This window comes from Acinonyx jubatus, chromosome E4 (genome assembly GCF_027475565.1).
Source record: "Acinonyx jubatus isolate Ajub_Pintada_27869175 chromosome E4, VMU_Ajub_asm_v1.0, whole genome shotgun sequence".
Classification (NCBI taxonomy): Eukaryota; Metazoa; Chordata; class Mammalia; order Carnivora; family Felidae; genus Acinonyx; species Acinonyx jubatus.
The window spans coordinates 59,762,898-59,782,522 of record NC_069395.1 but is presented as its reverse complement, the minus strand read 5'-3'; the positions used below and the strand labels follow the sequence as shown (position 1 = coordinate 59,782,522).

At 36.0% G+C, this 19,625-nt stretch overlaps 1 protein-coding gene across 10 annotated transcripts in view; it reads left to right on the top strand.

The window, feature by feature from the left end:
- Positions 1-19,625, top strand: part of RGS7 (regulator of G protein signaling 7) — a 498,690-nt gene that overhangs the window by 413,168 nt on the left and 65,897 nt on the right. For all 10 annotated transcript variants that reach the window (XM_053209414.1, XM_053209412.1, XM_053209416.1 and 7 more), the window contains 3 exons: positions 537-601; positions 1,441-1,517; positions 1,624-1,705. In XM_053209414.1, coding sequence (XP_053065389.1) covers positions 537-601; positions 1,441-1,517; positions 1,624-1,705 — 224 coding nt within the window. The remainder of the gene's footprint in view (positions 1-536; positions 602-1,440; positions 1,518-1,623; positions 1,706-19,625) is intronic.

Below are 19,625 nucleotides of genomic sequence, written 5' to 3'. Positions count from 1 at the left end.
CACTTTCAATCTGAAAGTGTCCTCAGGTCTAAAATGAGTCTCTTTTAGACAGCAAATAGATGGGTCTTGTTTTTTTTATCCATTCTGATACCCTATGTATTTTGAATGAATTTAAATTTTTTTATGTTTATTATTTATTTTTGAGAGAGAAACAGAGTGTGAGCAGGGGAGGGGCAGAGAAAGAGGGAGACACAGATCCAAAGCAGGCTCCAGACTCTGAGCTGTCAGCACAGAGCCCAACATGGGGCTTGAACCCATGAACCATGACACCATGACCTGAGTTGAAGTCGGACACTTAACCAACTGAGCCACTCCCCATGAACATCTTTTTTCTTATAAATACCATTATGTTTGAATTTCAGTAAAAATGTCATACCTTCTTTATTTTTGTCGAAAAAATAAATCGTTGAAAATGATGAGTGGAAAATATTGGCAAAGACCGAGATGTCTTGATTTATAACACTATCTTTTATTTTCAGTAAGTGCCTTCATGTTAACAAGCAGGAAAGATGTAATTAATTTTTTTTTCCTTTTAGCCGTTTATCTCTGCAAGAGAACAATGCAAAACAAGGCAAGGCTGGAACTAGCTGACTATGAAGCTGTAAGTACTAAGGACTTTCTGGCAAAGAATGTCATAAAACGAACAGGAATAAGGCCTATGGTCATTTCTGGGAATTCTGTTGACTTTCTACATGCCTGGATTTTAAGGACCAGATTCCCAGGGATCGAGCATCATAATGGCCCAAATCCCTGACTTGCTTGCTTTCTTGGAGATGGTGAACTTCTACACACACAAATTCATGAGAGAAGGGAGGAGTATGTCTTACTTGCTAAACTCAAGTGTGAAAATGTGAGATGTGTCCTGCATATAGTAAAGACATCCAAACTTAGAGAAGTAAAGAACATTCACTTTGGGTAAATGGTTTTTGCGGAACCTTCAGGTTGGTCACCATCAGCAGGTAAAATTAATCTGATGTAATTTGTTCCAACAATTGCTATGTTGTGATTTACTGACTTTGAAGCACTGACTAGAAATGGTAGTAGTCTTCTGAGGGTTTACATTCTTGTCAGGAACTGGATGGATTGACTGAATCAATAGTAAAAATGTACTGCTTTTCTGTTCCTCACTAAAACGGGCACAGAAAACTCCAATAGGTTAGTACTGAGCACTTTTTATATACAAAGTAATTTTAGTATTTTAGATGTTTGCTTGTATTCTCTCAGTTATTCATAAACATTAATATTTGTGATAGGTTTCCCTGTTTCCTCTGTTAATATGAGGATGAGTTATATTCAGTGAGCATGACTCATCATTCAGAACTGGAGTACACTTACTACTTTAGAGACTGTATTTTCTTGACAAATTCATATGGTAGATAAATGAGAAGGGAGTAGTGATCATGAGCACCAGAAAGCCTTCACCTGTGGTGTATTTTTCAGGAGAGCCTGGCCAGGCTGCAGAGAGCATTTGCCCGGAAGTGGGAGTTCATTTTCATGCAAGCAGAAGCACAAGCAAAGTGAGTCCTTGTGAGTCTTTTGGAAAATTTGTTCAAGTTGCGGCCTTTTGTCCAGAGAGGTGCTACAATTAATATCACTTATTATCCATTGTTACCATGTTGACAGAGTGGACAAGAAGAGAGACAAGATTGAAAGGAAGATCCTCGATAGCCAAGAGAGAGCATTCTGGGACGTTCATAGACCTGTGGTAAGCATGAGTGCACACGTCATCTCCAGTTCATAATCTGAGCCTTTGGAAAGTGAAGGATGCCTGAGAAAGTGAGGGAAGAATGAGGTAACCCCATCACTCCTCCACAAATCTTGATGATTTCATTAAGGAAAGATTGCCACTTTCGTGTAAGATGACCAGAATTCGGTAGCGTCACGCTTAATTTATAAAGTTATGCATTTTCCCAATATGACATCACTCTTGGCATTTGAGGTACCTGATACTTTTATACACTTGAAAGAAAAAAGACTTCAACAAAGCAGTCTTACATAAGCTGTGTGACCCAGAGTGACAAATAATGAATGTCCTTGATTAATGCCAGAAAACTCTGTAAGGAATTCAACACTGGTTATGGGCATTCACAAGAAAACATGTCTGATCTCATATTTTTCTTTATATTTTAATAGTATGTCTTTGTTTTCCATATATTTCTTTAAACACAAGCAGGCAAGACATTAGAGAATAATATTTCTGTAAGTATTACTAGAATAAATATCAGGATCACAGCATGAGACAAATCAAGATTGACGAGAATATTTCAAAATTTTCCTCTCAGCTTCCTTCAGGATCAGACCAAAATAGATCTGCTTTCCAAAGATTTACATATATATATATATATATATATATATATATATATATATATATTTCAATTTCAGATAACAATGTAATTGTTAAATTCTATATTGAATTTTTCTCTCTTTGAATTTCTAGAAGATTAGAATTGAGAATTAACTGGCTTCTTTGCTCAATATTCAGTTTGAGTTTTGTTACTCATGGTGAGAAAGGATTATAAGGTCACATGCATAAGAATGGAAAGAATATGAAGTAGGATTTTGCTTCTTATTTGTTTGTTTTAAGCTGTCTTTGGAAACCAGTCAATACATTATGTTTCTGTGTTTATCCACTTTATGCCCCTGGACATCTGGTGGCCCATCGCTAGCCTTGTTCAGCTTTCATGGCCTGCATCCTCTGTCAACTCAAGAGGGTTGCTCATGAGGACTTATTCCATGGTCCTTGGCCCTCTGTGTGGCCCTGTTGGAGACAGAACTTGTACACAGTTGTTTCTGCTCTGTCTAGTGTGAGTCATGCTTCAGTCCTCTGTGTCTCCCTGCAGCAAGGAACACATATGAATGCTTTCCAAGGGATCCCCTGCTGCACCCCTTACTAGGCTTCCAATTAGAAAATCATCCTAAGGAGCACCCAGAGGGAGAAACCACCCTGAATATATATAATTCATTTCCTTTATTCAACATGTAGGTGCTGATGACAGCAGTTACAAATGTTGAGGAAGCTAATCTGTGGGATCTCTCTCTTAGTATCATTCCTACACTTTTCATTTTATTTAGGCTATTATTTTCGAACTTGAAATCTATCTCTTAGGTTTAGGCAATAGGAGAATTATAACATGACCTTCCTTGGTGTTTATCAACTAATATATCTGGAATGATCTGATTGTGTTGACTCTTCTCTTCAAAGGGATTATTCTCTATTCACCTCTAAAACTTACTTTTTGAAACGTCTGAAGGACAGCCTTTGTCCCCAACTTTTTTAGGTAAATGGATCAGTCCTGTAGACACATGCCAACACAATGACTAATCACTTTTTCCTTCAAAAGCCATATCTGAACCCCATGAAACACAGAATACCTCAGCATGCCACCCTTCCTACAATGTGCAACATCATGTAAGAATACTACTTACTCTGTATCAACATGTGCCAGGCATTGTACTGCATGAAATGTTGATTAAAACATAGTCCTTGATTCCTAAAATTCACATCCAGTGGAAGCATTTTATGAACATAGTCACGAACGCTTTAAGACAGGCATGACTGCACATGTGTTTTCTGGGGGGAAAATACAGATGGTCATGGGATTTATATGACTTGCCCATGTACACAAGGCTGGTAGTGGCCTGAACCAACTATTTTCTACTCCATAGTCTGATTCACAAAGGAAGGGGAGCAACAGGGGAGTAGAGTGGCTCCAGTCAAAGAAAGCAGCTGCAGCAAGAGTGAGATGCTCACTGCATGCCTCCATTCTGAAAAAAAGAGGGGATAAAAAGTTAGCAATATTGCATGTGTGATATGGCTCTATTTATAGGTGTCTTGTTATAGGAATATTTTACTAGTATATTTTACTTCTGGTTTTTGAATATTCTTTTTTCATTCATTTTACTGTTTTCAAGAGCCCAAAGTTAAAGCCATCTTTAAAACACTGTAGGCCACACATCCCTGATCTAGGGGCAGGCACCCAGCTACCATGTAGGGAACACCGTGGTCAGGTGTTGTTATACAATATGAAATCTAAAGGGCCAGTTCCAGTAGTGTTTTTCCAGTAAGTACTATCTCCTATATTCATATAGAATAATCTTGTGTAACTTATTACTATTCCAAGAACAATCTAAAATTTTTATAAATATATTGATAAATCCAGTTCACATAAATTACTAGTACATTAAAAAGATCACAAAGAATGCCCTTGTTTTTATTTTGGTTTCAAAAAGACTAATTATAAAAATATTAACTGACCACTGTAAGTCTTAAAAGTCTAGAGATCGATATTCCCATTAGAATAAAAAAAAAAAACTCTACTCAAATTTCACTGGTTTATAATACAACCTAATTGAAAGACCTTTAAGTCACATAATTACATTTTCCTGGATTGATTTTAGCTTCATCAATATAGAAAATATCTCTGTTTTCAAAAACCAGAAATGGAGTTTTTTAAATAGCATTATTTGTTGTTTTTTTTTTCATTTTGTCTCTTCTTGTAAAATCCTACCATTAAACATTTCAATAAAAAATATAACAGAGAACAGTTAATCCTCATGAAGATTTTATTAATTCAAGTATCTGCCACATTGTATTGTTTGGTTTGCTTTGATTTGATCTGGTTTTACTCTGGCATTTACTTAATCAAAAATGGGTTGGAAGCCAGTAGCTAGAAATGTAGTGGAGAAAGGGAAATCTCAGCAGCTCAGTCTTTAAAGTATACTTTAAAAATTAATTTAAAATATTATATTACATAAATTTCTACTTGAAGAATATATAGAAAATATATGTAATATGTAATATGTAATATGATTTTACTTTTTAAAAAACCATGAGGCCACTTAACATATAATCTTTCTATTGCACTTAATACCATTATGAAATAAATTTAGCTTCTCTGAGCATGCTTATGTTTACTCCAGAAAAGTAAAGTCATTAACCCCAAGAAGGACTCTTCAGTTTTCAGGGATTCCGCATAGAATTGTCAAGAACTAACTACTCAAGAATATAATTGGAGAAATACACTAAATTGTAGTAAATGTCAAATCATTTGGGATTTATGTTAATTTTTGTATTTAATGTTTCAACATTTTAATGAAGCCCTTTCAAGGGCGAACATATTCTTACTCTGTATTAATAGAATTTTAGGAACTAATTCAATTGAAGTAAAAATTACCCTTGTCACAGTGCTGAGGAACTCAATTTTAGAGTTTTGTGCCTAGTTCTAGAAACCATACTTAAAAAAAAAATGTGGCTCAGCTGTAGTTGAGGTGAATGTTAAAGGGGCAAAGTCAAAAATAAGAAAAAAATAATTGTGGGGCACCTGGGTAGCTCAGTCGGTTAAGCGTCCAACTGCAGCTCGGGTCATGATCTTACAATCCGTGAGTTCAAGTGCCGCGTCAGGCTCTGTACTGACAGCTCAGAACCTGGAGTCTGCTTTGGATTCTGTGTCTCCCTCTCTCTCTGCCCCTCCCCTGCTCATGCTCTGTCTCTCTCTGTCTCAAAAATAAATAAAAACATTAATTTTTTTAAATAAAGAAAAAAATTAATTGTGAAATTATTAGAGAGATTAGTGGCCTTAAGGATAAGAAAACCCAAGAAAGTTGTCTTCATATTTTTGAAATTTGATTAGGTGGAGTTGGAATGAGGCTTATTCTTTTACCCCATTTGGATTCTGTATGACCAATGTGGAAACAACTGGAAAATAAAATCTCAATGTAAAAAACTTCATTAATACTTAACTAAGTATCACTGCCAACCTTAAATGATAGGAATGATTAATTCAAGTATACTTTGAAATTCATTCGCCAGAAATATGGTGGAGAAAAGGCAATTTTCTCCTTTTCTCCTTTGTATAGTGAGATTAGTAATTTTTAGTGGTCCTTCCAGCATGAAGTATCAGGAGTTAGTTCAACTTGGGGCACCTTGGGGCTCAGTCAGATAGGCATCCCATTCTTGTTTTTGGCTCAGGTCGTGAGCTCATGGTTCATGAGTTCAAGTCTCACTTGGTTCCACACCGAGAGTGCTTGGGATTTCTTTCTCTCCTTCCCTCTCTGCATCCTTCCCCCCTCCCCCCCATCTCCAAACAAACAAACAAACAAACAAACAATAATTAGATCAACTTCTTTGCTTCCCAAATCTGTTAGAGATTGATTCATGCCATGTACTTCAAAAAAGGCTTACAGAATAAAAATACTTAAGTACAGAAAATGGAAATGTACTTCATTAAAAGTTCAAAATAAAAATAATAATCTTTGAATTCTTCCTGATTTTAAATTGAACAAATCTTCATCACAAAATAGTGAAAATAGTTATTATTTACCTATGGCTTCCACATACAATGGCTTATTCTTACATATATTACCATTTATAAATTAATTTTTCCATTTACGGAGGTATAATTGACACATACTATAGAATAAGCTTAAGATATACAACATAATCATTTGATATATGTGTATGTTGCAAAATGATTGCCACATCCATCACCTCACATAGTTACAATTTTGTGTGTGTGATGAGAACTTTTAACATTTACTTTCTCAGCACTTTTTAAAATATACATATTTAACTATAGTCACCATGCTGACATTATATTCCTGGGACTTATTTATCTTATACTGGAAATTTCTACCTTTTGACCACTTTTACCCATTTCCTTCATACACACACTCCATGCCTCTGGCAACCATTAATCTGTTCTCTGTGTCAATGAATCTGTTATATTTTTTTTAGATTCTACATATAAGTGATCATACAGGATTTGTCTTTCTCCATGACTTGTTTCACTTGGCATAATGTCCTCAAGTTTCATCCATGTTGTCATAAATGGCAGGATTTCCTTCTTTTTACGGCTGAATAATATTTCAGTGTGTGTGTATGTGTGTGTAACACATGCCACATTTTCTTTATTCATTCATGTGTTGATCAACACTTAGGTTATTTCCATATCTTCCTATTATAAATAATGCTACAATGAACACGGGGATGCAGATAGTAATTGCAGGTAGTAATTTCAGGATAGTAATTTCTTTTCATTTAGAAATACATCAGAAGTGAAGTTGGTAGATCATATGGTAGTTCTATTTTTAATTTTATGAGGAACTTCCATAGTGTTTTCCACAGTGGCTGCACCAGTTTGCATTCCCACCAACAGTGCATGAGGATTCCTTTTCTGCACATCCTCTCTGGCACTTTTTCTCTCCTGTGTTTTTGATAATAACCTTTCTAATAGATAGGAGGTGATATGTCATTGTGATTTTTATTTGCATTTCCCATATGATTAGTGATGTTGAGCATCTTTTCATATATCTGTTAGCCATTAGACATCTTTGAGAAAAACATGTCTATTCAGATCCTCTCCTAATTTTAAATTGAATTTATTATTTTGTTATTGAGTTGTATGAGTTCTTTCTATATTTTGGATATTAACTTCTCATCCATTATATGGTCTGCAAATATTTTCTCCCATTCTATAGATTGTCTTTCATTTGTTGAATGTTTCTTTTGATGTGCAGAAGTGTTTTTAATTTGATGCAGCCCCACTTGTTGATTTTTTGTTTTGTTGCTTGTGTTTTAGGTATCATAACCAAAAAATCATTGCTAAGACCCATGGAAGGAGTTTTCCCCTATTTTTTTTTAATGTCAATATATTTTTGAGAGAGAGAGACAGATAGTGCAAGCTGGGGAGGGGCAGAGAGAGAAGGAGACACAGAATCTGAAGGAGGCTCCAGGTTCTGAGCCGTCAGCATAGAGCTCGAGATCATGACCTGAGTAAAGTTGATACCCTAAACAATTGAGCCACCCAGGTGCCCCACCCCCTATATTTACTTCTAGAAGTTTTACGGTTTCAGGCCTTACATTTAAGCCTTTATCCATTTCAAGTTCTTTTTTTAACATATTGTCCATTTTAAGTTAATTTTTGTGAGTGGCTAAGATACTGGTCTAGTTTCATTCTTTTTCATGTGAATATCCATTTTCCCAGCACTATTTATTGAAGAAACTATCTTTCTTCCTTTGAGTATCTATTCTCCTTTGTCAAATATTAAGTTGATCAGGGGCACCTGGGTGGCTCAGTCGGTTAAGCGGCCGACTTCGGCTCAGGTCATGATCTCGCGGTCCGTGGGTTCGAGCCCCGCGTCGGGCTCTGTGCTGACAGCTCAGAGCCTGGAGCCTGTTTCAGATTCTGTGTCTCCCTCTCTCTGCCCCTCCCCCGTTCATGCTCTGTCTCTCTCTGTCTCAAAAATAAATAAACGTTAAAAAAAATTTTAAAAAATATTAAGTTGATCATATATGCATGGATTTATTTCTAGACTTGATTTTGTTCCCTTGGTAGGTATGTCTTTTTTTTTTAATTTCCATTGCATACTCTCTTGATTACTGTAGCTATGTAATATCATTTGATATTGGGAAGTGTAATGCCTCCAGATTTGTACTTATTTCTCAATATTACTTTGGGTATTTGGTGTCTTTTGTGCTCCATATGAATTTTAGGATTGTTTTTTCTATTTCTATAAAAATGGTATTTGAATATTGATAGGAATTGCATTGAACCTACAGATAGCTTTAGGTAGTATGGACATTTTAACAACATTAATTCTTCCAGGCCATGAGCACAGAATATCTTTCCATTTATTTGTGTATTCAGTGTACAGGTATTTTACCTCCTTGGTTAAATTTATGCCTAAGGATTTTATTGTGCTTGATGCTATTGTAAATAGTATTGTTTTCTTTATTTCTTTTTAAAATAATTCTTTGTAAGTGTATGGAAACAGTACTGATTTTGTATGTTGACTTTTATCCTACAAATTTACTGAATTTGTTGATTAAATCTAACAGGTTTTTTTGGTAGACTCTTTAGGAATTTTTATATATAATCATGTCATTTGCAAACAGAGGTAATTCTATTTCTTTCTCTCTGATTTAGATACCTTTTATTTATTTTTCTTGCCTGATTACTCTGGCTAGGACTTCTGGTCGCATATTAGCATTTTTAATGGTTTCATTGACACTAACTTCAGAATACTTGTTTTATATTTGTCAGACCATGGTCTTAAGAGCAAAGAGTGTGTCTTCAGTGCTTCAATGTCGCATTTTGTAGGATACAACTTAATTTGAAATCTCAAACCAACTAATTGAGAGATCAGGGAAATATGAAATATGCAAAGGATTTTTCTAAAAGTTAGGTGCAGATTTGGAATGCTGAGTTTGTTTTAGGGCATGCTGAGTATGACAACATAACATCCAGATGGAAATGTCTATAGTTATAGATTTGTGACATAGTTTAAGGGATGTTTTAGGGCCATCAAATTAATTTTGAAGCTCATTATGTTAAGGGTAACAATTGAGCCTCTGAGGCAGGAACTGTTTGTCTGTTGCTTCTGTGGGAAGCAACAGAGTCAAAGAAAATTAGTAATTCATTTAGAAGTTTTCTTATCTTTCTTCTTCCTTATATATAGTCCCATAATTCCAGAAAATGTGTTTAAGCTCCCTATACATTTTTTTTCTTCAAATAAATCAGTATGAAGCAGTATTATGAAGCATGTGTGTGTGCATGTGTGTGTAAATTTATTAAAATGTGAAGTTTTGGGGTACCTGGGTGGCTCAGTTGGTTAAGCATCCAACTCTTGATTTTGACTCAGGCCATGATCTCACGGTTGGTGGGATTGAGCCCTGCATCTGGCTCTGCACTGGCAGCACAGAGCCTGTTTGGAATTCTCTCTCTCCCCCTCTCTCTCTGCCCCTCCTCTACTCACACATGTGTATTCACATGTTCTCACTCTCTCTCTTTCAAAATAAATAAACTTAAAAAAAAAATATGAAGTTTAAAGATGTCTGGGGGAAGAGGTGGTAGATTTGCATAAGTCCCATAAGATTCAGAGTTGCTAAGACCTATTTGGTTAGATTTTGGTGATTCTGCCTGAAGTCCAATAATAGACAGGAGCAAGAGGTTCTTGAAATAAAATCATCATAGAGGAAAAAAGGAAGTCTAGTGGAGACTTTCACAATGGTGGTGGTGTTCTGGGTCCAACCAAACTTGTGCTCCACAACTGTGGATCCAGCTTACATCCTTTAAATTGACTTTTGTTTTGTTTTGTTTGTTTTTTTGCATTTCTTCAGCTTTACTGAGGCATAACTGACAAAATTGTAAGATATTTTAAAATGGATAGCATGGTGATTTGATATACGTATACATGGTGAAAGGATTCCCCCCACCAAGTTAATTAACACTGACTTTGAGGGTTAATCCAAAAAGCTGTAATTTAGGGAACATAGGCCCTTTTACTTCTGGGCATAGTCAGATGTGTGCCCTGAGAAATGGAGTTGGCTATATATAGTGTGCCACCCTTCCTCTTCACCTTGAAAACCCACAGTTGCCTAGTTATACTTTGAAGACGGGACTAAAAAGAAATGTTATTTGTACCACAAACTATAAAGCACAAGACTATAATTAAAAATATTCCTGCAGATATGCTATTGGAGACACCAACATGGCACATTTTCTTGGGAAAAGGGTAGGGAAACCTAGCATAAGGTCAAGGGACAGTTATCTTTTAAACTTTTATTAAAGTATAACATACATACAGAAAACTGCATAAAGCATAAGTATCAATGAATTTTCACAAACTGAACACAGCCATGTAACAAGCATCCAGTTTAAAAAAATAACAAAAAACAAAACAACAACAAAAAAACATTACAAGGATCCCAGAGCCCCACTAGTGACCATTCCAGTCATTACTCTCTCTACCAGTAGTAACTTCCCATACAATGTAGATGTTTGCCTACTTTTAATCTTTATATAAATAATCAATTTATAGAAACTATCAACATGCACTCTTTTGTATTAAGCATCTTCATATGAGTTTTTTTTCATATCATTGAAGGTAGTTGTACTTTGCTATCCTCAATATTTTATAACTTTCATTACATGGGAGAAGGAGACTTCATTATATGCTGATGATAAATTACCTTCCATATGATTAATACTCCATCATTTCATCCATAATTTTGATATTCAACTTATAATTTTCACTAACTCATTATATTCAACTTGAGTTCAACTTGAGTTCCTTCAGACTTATTTATCACACAAAACCATCAATTCAATCTTTTTTGTGTTTAGGTTCAAAAGTGATACACACCACAAAAACAAAAGAGAAAAACAAGGTAAATGGCACCATATTATATATAGCAAAAGAGTGATCTTTTAATAAATATAGAACTTGTAAATCAGTGAGAAAAAGTCAAAGAAATGTTTAAAATGCAATGAAAAATGCTTACTTTTTTTTACCTATCAAGTTTGCAAAGATTTTTTTTTAAATACGAAATGTATTGTCAAATTGGTTTCCATACAACACCCAGTGCACATCCCAAAAGGTGCCCTCCTCACTGCCCATCACCCACCCTCCCACCCCCCATCAACCCTCAGTTTGCTCTCAATTTTTAAGAGTCTCTTATGCTTTGGCTCTCTCCCTCTCTAACCTCTTTGCAAAGATTTTTTTTTAAAGGATAATACCACAACCATTTATTTTATATACAGTCTTACCATCTTAGGCCCAGAGGTAGTTATTTGGTTGTTGCAGAGGAGTAAGTGGATAGGTAGGTAGTTGGAAAAATGGATGGATAGATACACAGATTGTTACATAGACAGGCTGATGTGTGCATAGAGAAATCCCTGAAAAGTATAGATACACAAGTATCAACAGTAGTGTTCTCTGAATGTTGAAATTCTGTTTATTTTGTCTTCTCTCTCTCTCTCTCTCTGTCTCTCTTGCTGATTTGTATTAAAATTAGAAACTAATGGGTGTTTACATATATAGTTGTGGGTTCGGTTTCAGCTTTGTCCAGCAAAGCCAAGGACGGCAGAAAGTATTACTCAAGACTCCATGCAAGTCAAGAGAGGTGAGAGGGAGGCCAAGGGAAGTCTCCCTGAGCTGCTCTCAGGCTCCCGTATTTATTGAGCATACATTCAGGGAAACATTGCACAATATGTCAGTATTGGCTACGTGCCAGTAAGAACGTATAGAAAGCGTGCAGAAAAACAAGTTAAGACAGGATAAAATATTCCATGAGATAACATGGTCTAAGAAATTTATGAGTATAGGTAGGACCTAACCCCTAGATACACATTAACTAGATAAGCAAAGTGTGGCTGCTGTTTTCAGCAAGGCCAGAAAGCAGTGTTCTGCTTTCCAATGCATTTCCTATAATCTCCTAACCCAGGACATAGCTATTTGATTTCCAACATATAATAAGAAAAAACAACAATAGTTTTAAAAAGTGAATCAAGACTTTCAGTCCAGCATACAAAGACCTTGGAAGTTGTCACTTCCATTCTCATAACAGGAAAAAGCTGAAAATCAACAACCATTTTTAGATGCATCAGGGAATGATGTCTCAGGGCAAACCAGTGTCAGTCCTCAAAACTGGAGAGGCAGACAGGCGGTTACAGGAGATCACAACTGACCAGGGAAAATCCCAGGAACAGAAACCTCTACAGGACCCAGTGCTGGGGTAAGAAATCTTGAGCTATAATTGACAAATTGCTAGAGGCTCAGTGTAGACAAGCTTCACAATGACAACTCCAGGGGAGGCCAGTGTTAGGGGCAGGCCCCACACTTTTGTGAGTTTTACCTCCAGAATCTCTACTAGATTCAGACTAGATTCAATGATCTGAGAAAAGTCCCTTCCTGCTTTTCACAGAGGAAAGGGAAAAGAAACTATTTTTAAATATGCCCAGAACATTCTCTTCTTTGTAAAAAGACTAGCCTTCAAGAGAAGCAATAGAGCCAAACTGACCAAGGTTTTACCAAAGCCTAACCAACTCAAGCTTCCCTCTAGTTTGAGAGAGGGGAAAATATCTTGTAAAGGTTACAGCCCAGGATCCACAGGCTCCCTAGAAGACTAATACCTAACCATACACTGTCCAGTGCTTCCCCTCGCCCAGGTATAACCACCACATTAGTAGTGCTAAGTAACAACAGAGGATTACAGGGGAAGGAGCTACACATCTCAGATCTTAAGATGCCTAGGTTGTCTCCCCAAGACAGCTGGGGAGATAAAAACAAGAACCTCAGGGAAAATTTTAGTCTCTGATAACTACAGCAATAGAAAACAGTAAACACAGTCTAACCCCTAGGCAGAGAAACATAAACCACACACTGAATGCTTTTTTACCTCAGTTACTTTTATCCAGAACATCATGTATGTCTGGCTTTCAACAAAAAATTGCAGATATAAAAAAAAAAAAAAGAAAAAGAAAAAAGAAAAACAGTTTAAAGAGAGATAAAGCATTAGAATCAGACTCAAATATGGCAGAGATAGTGAAATAATCAGACCAGGAATTTGAGAAAAGTATGGTGAATAAGCGAAGGCTTCTAATAGGAAATGTTGACAACATATAAGAGCAGAGGTATGATATAAACAGAGATATGGAAACTCTAATAAAAAGTCAAAAGGTGGGGCCTCTGGGTGGCTCAGTTGGTTAAGCATCTGACTTCAGCTCACCTCATGATCTCACAGTTTGTGGGTTCAAGCCCCGCATCGGGCTCCATGCTGACAGCTCGGAGCCTAGAGTCTGCTTCAGATTCTGTGTCTCTCCCTCTCTCTGTCTGTCCCCTGCTTATGGTCTGTCTCTCTTTCTCAAAAATAAATAAACATTAAAAAATGTTTTTAAGTCAAAAGGAAAGGCTATAAATAGAAAAAAATACTGTAGCAGAAATGAAGAATGCCTTTGATGAGCTTATCAATAGACTGGACATAGCCAAAGGAAAAAAAAAATCAGTGAGTTTGAAGAAGTATCAATAGAAAATTCCAAAACTAAATTGTATAGAGAAAAAAAAAAAAGAACAACAAAAAAGAAACAGAACAAACTATCCAAGAACTGTGGAACAATATTAAAGGTGTGATAGATAAATAATGAGAAGACTAGAAAGAGAAGGAAGACAGAAAGGAAGAATTGAAACAATGACTGATTGAAGCAACAATGACTGTTAATTTCCAAAAATCAGTGCCAAATTACAGAGCCACGAAGCTCAGAGAATGTCAAACAGAGTTAATACCAAAAAATCTGAGCGTAAGTATATTGCATTCAAGCTGCAGAAATCAAGACCAAGAGAAAATCTTTAAAGAAGCCAGAGGGGGAGAAACTCCTTACCCATACAGAAGAGCAAGGATAACAGTTACACCAGACTTATTTTCAGAAAGCATGCAAACAAGAGAATGGAGTGAAATATTAAGTATTTGCATGGCTAATTTGGAAAACCATTCTGCGTTTCCTACAAAATGAAACATGCTCTTACCATATATTTACCAAAATGAGTTGAAAACATGTCTACACAAAAACCTGGACATAAATGCTTATAGAAGCTTTATTAACAATTGTCAAAACTTGGAAAAAAGCAAGATGTTCTTCAGTAGGAAACTGTGGTCCATAAACTGGAATATTTTTCATCAATAAAAGGAAATGAGCTGTCAAGCTACAAAAAAGACACGGGTGAACCTTAAATGCATAGTGCTAAGTGAAAGCCAATCTAAAAAGGCCATGTACTACATGATCCCAGCTCTGTGACATGCTGAAAAAGGCAAAACTAAACAGGAAAAATATCCATAGTTTTCAGGGTTTGAGATAGAGGCAGGAACTGGTGAACAGGTGGAGCACAGGAAATTTGGGGAGCAGTGAAACTAATCTGGAGGATATCATAATGGTGGATACATGTCCTACATTTTTCAAAACCCATAAAATTACAGCACAAAGAGTGAACCCCAGTGTTTGCTGCTGACTTTAGTTAACAATGATGTATTAATACTGGCTTCTCAATTGTAACAAAAGTACTACACTCACATAAAATGTTAATAATAAGGGAAACCACAGGGTGGGTGAGAGACCATATGGGCCATCTCTGTACTTTATGCTCAATTTTTCCGTAAACTTAAAGCTGTTCAAACATCCTATTAATTTTTTTTAACCTCAGATAAAAACATCTTTTTAAAGTGAAATAGAGGGCATGTCCCAGGAGCAATGAGCCCAGAAAAATGTCTGATCACAAGGACGCACCAATGTCATATGACAGTGGAAGATAAAAATGAATTCTATCCACATAACGTCAGGTCCAGTCTTGCAGAAAACCTGCTGGTTATTTCACTGCATGTCTTTGTTCACTGTATAGTCATGACCTTGAAATAGAATATGATAAAGCCTATTTATTAGTTTTCTGTTGTAGTCAGTATACTTGGTTTATTTGCCTTATATGGTGGATGGGTTTTTGACATCTGAAATCGGAGTGGTAAAAACCAAAGTCCCACAAAAATGAATTGCAGGCATTTTTATCTCTTTGAAGGATGAAGCTAATGCCCTGTAGGCCATGAATATAGTATTGGGAAACCCTGCCATTCATTTCTCCTGGATGGGAATAAATACATTCAAAATAATTCTTCAGAGAAGGAGAAAATATCAGAATTCCATTTTTAAGGATTAGTTGTACTACTCTATGTGTATACCCCTATGCTGTTTTGATGCATGATCATGTATTCAGTGTGCACATTAAACAAACGAGTACATCATGAGATTTCATTATTCCTATGGAATACATTTTTCTAAATATACTATTAATATACTAAATATAGTCCTGTATTAATAGGATAAGTGGTTGGCCAGAAAAAAAAAAAAATGGAATAAGGTAAAAACATTGTTTTCATTGGAAAAGACTCTTTCTTTAATTGACCCATTCATTTGGTATGTATTTCCACCAACATGTATGGAAGCTTGCTGTACTGAAGGCTAAAAACACAAAGATGAATACGATGCTGTCCCTGTGATGGAGAAATTCTTATCTTGGGATGAGTGGGATGGAGACTTATAAGGATAATTATCATGAAAATGATGAGATCTCTAATGGAGCTATAATATAGTGTTTTGGGGAGTCATTGGTTAGTTATGATTATCCCAAGGAAGAAAGACTTAAGGGAACAGAGATCTTTTTCTTACATACAAAAGCCAAATGTGGGCTGGATTTGACTTAAAGACGCTGAGTGAAAATGGTATGACATATGCCAGTGATTGTAAAGTAACTATTTTAGGTTCCTACTTTCCTCTTTAAATACATCCTACCATGCTAGTTCTTCTGTACCCAAACAAAAACTTGTATGGACCCCATGACTTCTCTGTTCGGTCTTAGGTGAAACATCCTATGGGCTACAGTAAATCCCAAACATAATTTTGATCAAATATGCAATTGCAAGACATAATCAAACTACACATCGAATTTGAAATTGAGGTTTCTTTTTTCCAGGCTCCTAGAGGTGGGAAGGGAGGCAATTGTTGTTTTCTTCTGCCTTTTCCAATCTAGTTTCTTATTCCCTATTCCCATCTCACTAGCCATGATTTCTGACACATCCAGGGATAGAGTGGTGGGAGCTGGAGACGCTAGGAGCAGATATCTTCTTAACTTACTTGACTGATAGGTTGACTTAGCTTTCATAACCCCTGGGTTTAGAGATGTGCAAAAGTACCTTTCTCTTGTGGGAACTTGTATAGGCCCTTGGCTGACCACACCTCTATCTCTGAGGATTTATTGCTTGCAGCTGTCTTTGATTAGGGACAATATATCCCTAATCTGGTTAGCTACATAATTCTTCCTTAGCCCCTAGGGTTGTAGCAATAGCTACAGCACTCCCTGCTTACTTGTGGTTTGACTTTCTGCAGTTTCACTTACCCAAAGGTCCACCATGGGGCCAGAAACAGATGATCCTTCTGATGGATGGTCCGAAGGTTAGTAGTAGCGTAATACTGTATCACAATGCCTACATCAGTCACCTCACTTCACCTCACCACGTAGACATTTTATCATCTCACATTGTCACAAGAAGGGTAAGTACAGTGCAGTAAGCTGGTTTAAAGAGGGAGCAACCACATTCACAAAACTTTTATTACAATATATTGTTATAATTGTTCTATTTTACTCTTAGTTATTGTTGTTAATCTCTTAGCGTGTCTAATTTATAAATTAAACTTTATCATAGGTGTTTATGTATAGGAAAAAAAATCATGGTACATAGAGTGTTCAGTACTATCTGCAGTTTCAGGCATCCACGGGGGTCTTGAAATGTATGCCCTGAATAAGGGGGGACTATTGTATTTGCTGTCTCTTCATCCCTCCAGGAGGACCTCTTGGATAGGCACCTTAGAAGACCCATCCAGCTTTCTCTTATCTGAACTACAACTGGACCTCTGGAAGCCAGCCCAATGTTCTCTGTCCCATTGAACCCTAGGAGCACACTCATTTGCAAAACTTCAACTCTCTTTTGTTGCCACAGGCTGGTTAAGCTGCCTCTTGTGCTAGTTTTTTCAATATTGTGCCATCACCAATCTATGGTGTCCCTGACACTGTAGGAGACACATACTAAAGTCTCACAAAAGTCTCTTAAAGCCCTTCTCTCCTGGCTTGGACAGAGATAAAGCTGGACTTAACTGAAGTGCTCTTTTCTACAGTTCCCACCTGTTCTCCGACTCCTGATGTATTCATTCTGTCCACCCATCCCCAGATTTAGCAAGGGATTTAAGACTTCTCCATTGTACTAGTTAGTACCTCCAGTCATTGATAGAACCAGTGAGAGCAGACACTCGTGTCTTATTCTCATTCTTAGGGGAAAGGGCTTCATGTTATACCATTAACTGTGATGTTGGCTAAAGGACTTTCAAAAATGAGTGGGAGGGTTAAGGATTGTCTGGTTCTTGGCCTCCTATTTGAACTTGTCTACCACTCTACCTAAAATGAGCCTTTCCATTCTCAAAATATTGCTACATTTGGAAGTTACTGAGAACATACATATCCACTTATTCAAGTTAAAATTTTGTTTTCATTAGCTCTATAAATTAAGAAAAAATTAACTATAACTATATTCTGTAAGTGCAAGAAAAAAACACTTTATATTATGTGTACTATCCAGGTAGGGAAAAAAAAGTATTTAGCTAGCTACATACAATCAAAATTTTGTTTCTGCTGCAAGACAGCAAAACAACATGTATATAATTTAAAGGAATAAAGATTATATGTAATTTGTCTTTCATGTACAATGAAAATACAGAAATTCTCAGGTATAAGTGAAAGTATGTTACTATATCACCCACATAACTGTTTTGGGGGGAAAAAATCTTACTTGAGAACTACTCCAGTTGACCAAAGGTAAACGGAATTAATAATTAAAATATGTGAAAACCATGATCTAAAAGACTGGTGGTATATGTGGAAATCATTCACATGTTTATTTTAATATGCAATAAATAAAACCTTATGAGAATGGTAGAATGAAATGAACATAAGCATATTTAAACTCTTGATATATAATAAACATCACATAATAATGAGCACAAGGTAGACTATTCAACAAATGCTCTTAAAAGAAGTCAGTTGGAAAAAATAACTTTTCACCTTATTATTCACATCAAAACACATAAAATTCATTTAAAAGGCATATTTTTTTTGGAAAGGAAAGGAAAAGAAATGAAGGAAGGAAGAAAGAAATCAAAATAAAAAAGGTGCAAAAACCTGATTTAAAAATATATTTACATTTAGTTAATGTTAGGATAGGGGAAACTTTTTGTGCCTAAAGACAGCAAAAGAAATCACGAAGATAAGTGGCAAATAAATTTAACTTAAAAATTAGTTTTTATGTTTAAAAACATAATAAAAGGAGAATAGATAATCTTTGAAAATTATTTGGAACAAGCATGACAAATAAATTTTAGTGTTCTTAATGTATAAAATAATATATAATTCAGAAAGGAAAAATACTGTGACTTCACATAAAAAGTGGAAAAAAGCATTAAATTGACAATTCACACACAAAAATATAAATGTCTATTAAAAATAGGAAACACGTTTAGCCTTTCTAGTCATAAAAAAGAGCAACTTAAAAGAAAGATATGCTGATTTTCTTCAGTCCATTAAAATGGGCTGAAATTTAAAAGTTTAAATTAATCCGGGGTGCCTGGGTGGCTCAGTTAGTTGAGCGTCCGACTTCGGCTCAGGTCATGATCTCACTGTTTGTGGGTTCAAGCCCCGCGTCAGGCTCTGTTCTGACAGCTCAGAGCCTGGAGCCTGCTTCGGATTCTGTGTCTCCCTCTCTCTCTGCCGCCCCCCACCCCCCGCCCCACCACTCACACTCTGTCTCTCTCTCCTTCAAAAGTAAATAAACATTAAAATTAAAAAAAAAAAAAACCAGTTTAAATTAATCCTACATAATCCTGCCAAGATCAACAGGGAGAGAATCACTCCTAAGTGTTATGGTAGATGTGTGCATTGACATTACATTCCTGAAAAGTAAGTAAGCAGTATGTTTTAAAATCTTTTAAAACAGTAAGTTAATCTATCCTAAACTAGGCAAAATTACAGTGGTTAAATATATCCAGGTAGCTAAAAATCTGAACTAGCATAGATATTCAAAAATAAGAGGTAGTTAAATAAGGTATATTCATAATATAAGCTATTATATAACCATTCAAGATGAGCATTTCAAAGAATTTTTTTTAATGTCGAGAAAATTGGGGGCAGCTGGGTGGCTCAGTCAGTTAAGTGTCCGACTCTTGATTTCGGCTCAGATCATGATGTCACAGTTGGTAAGATTG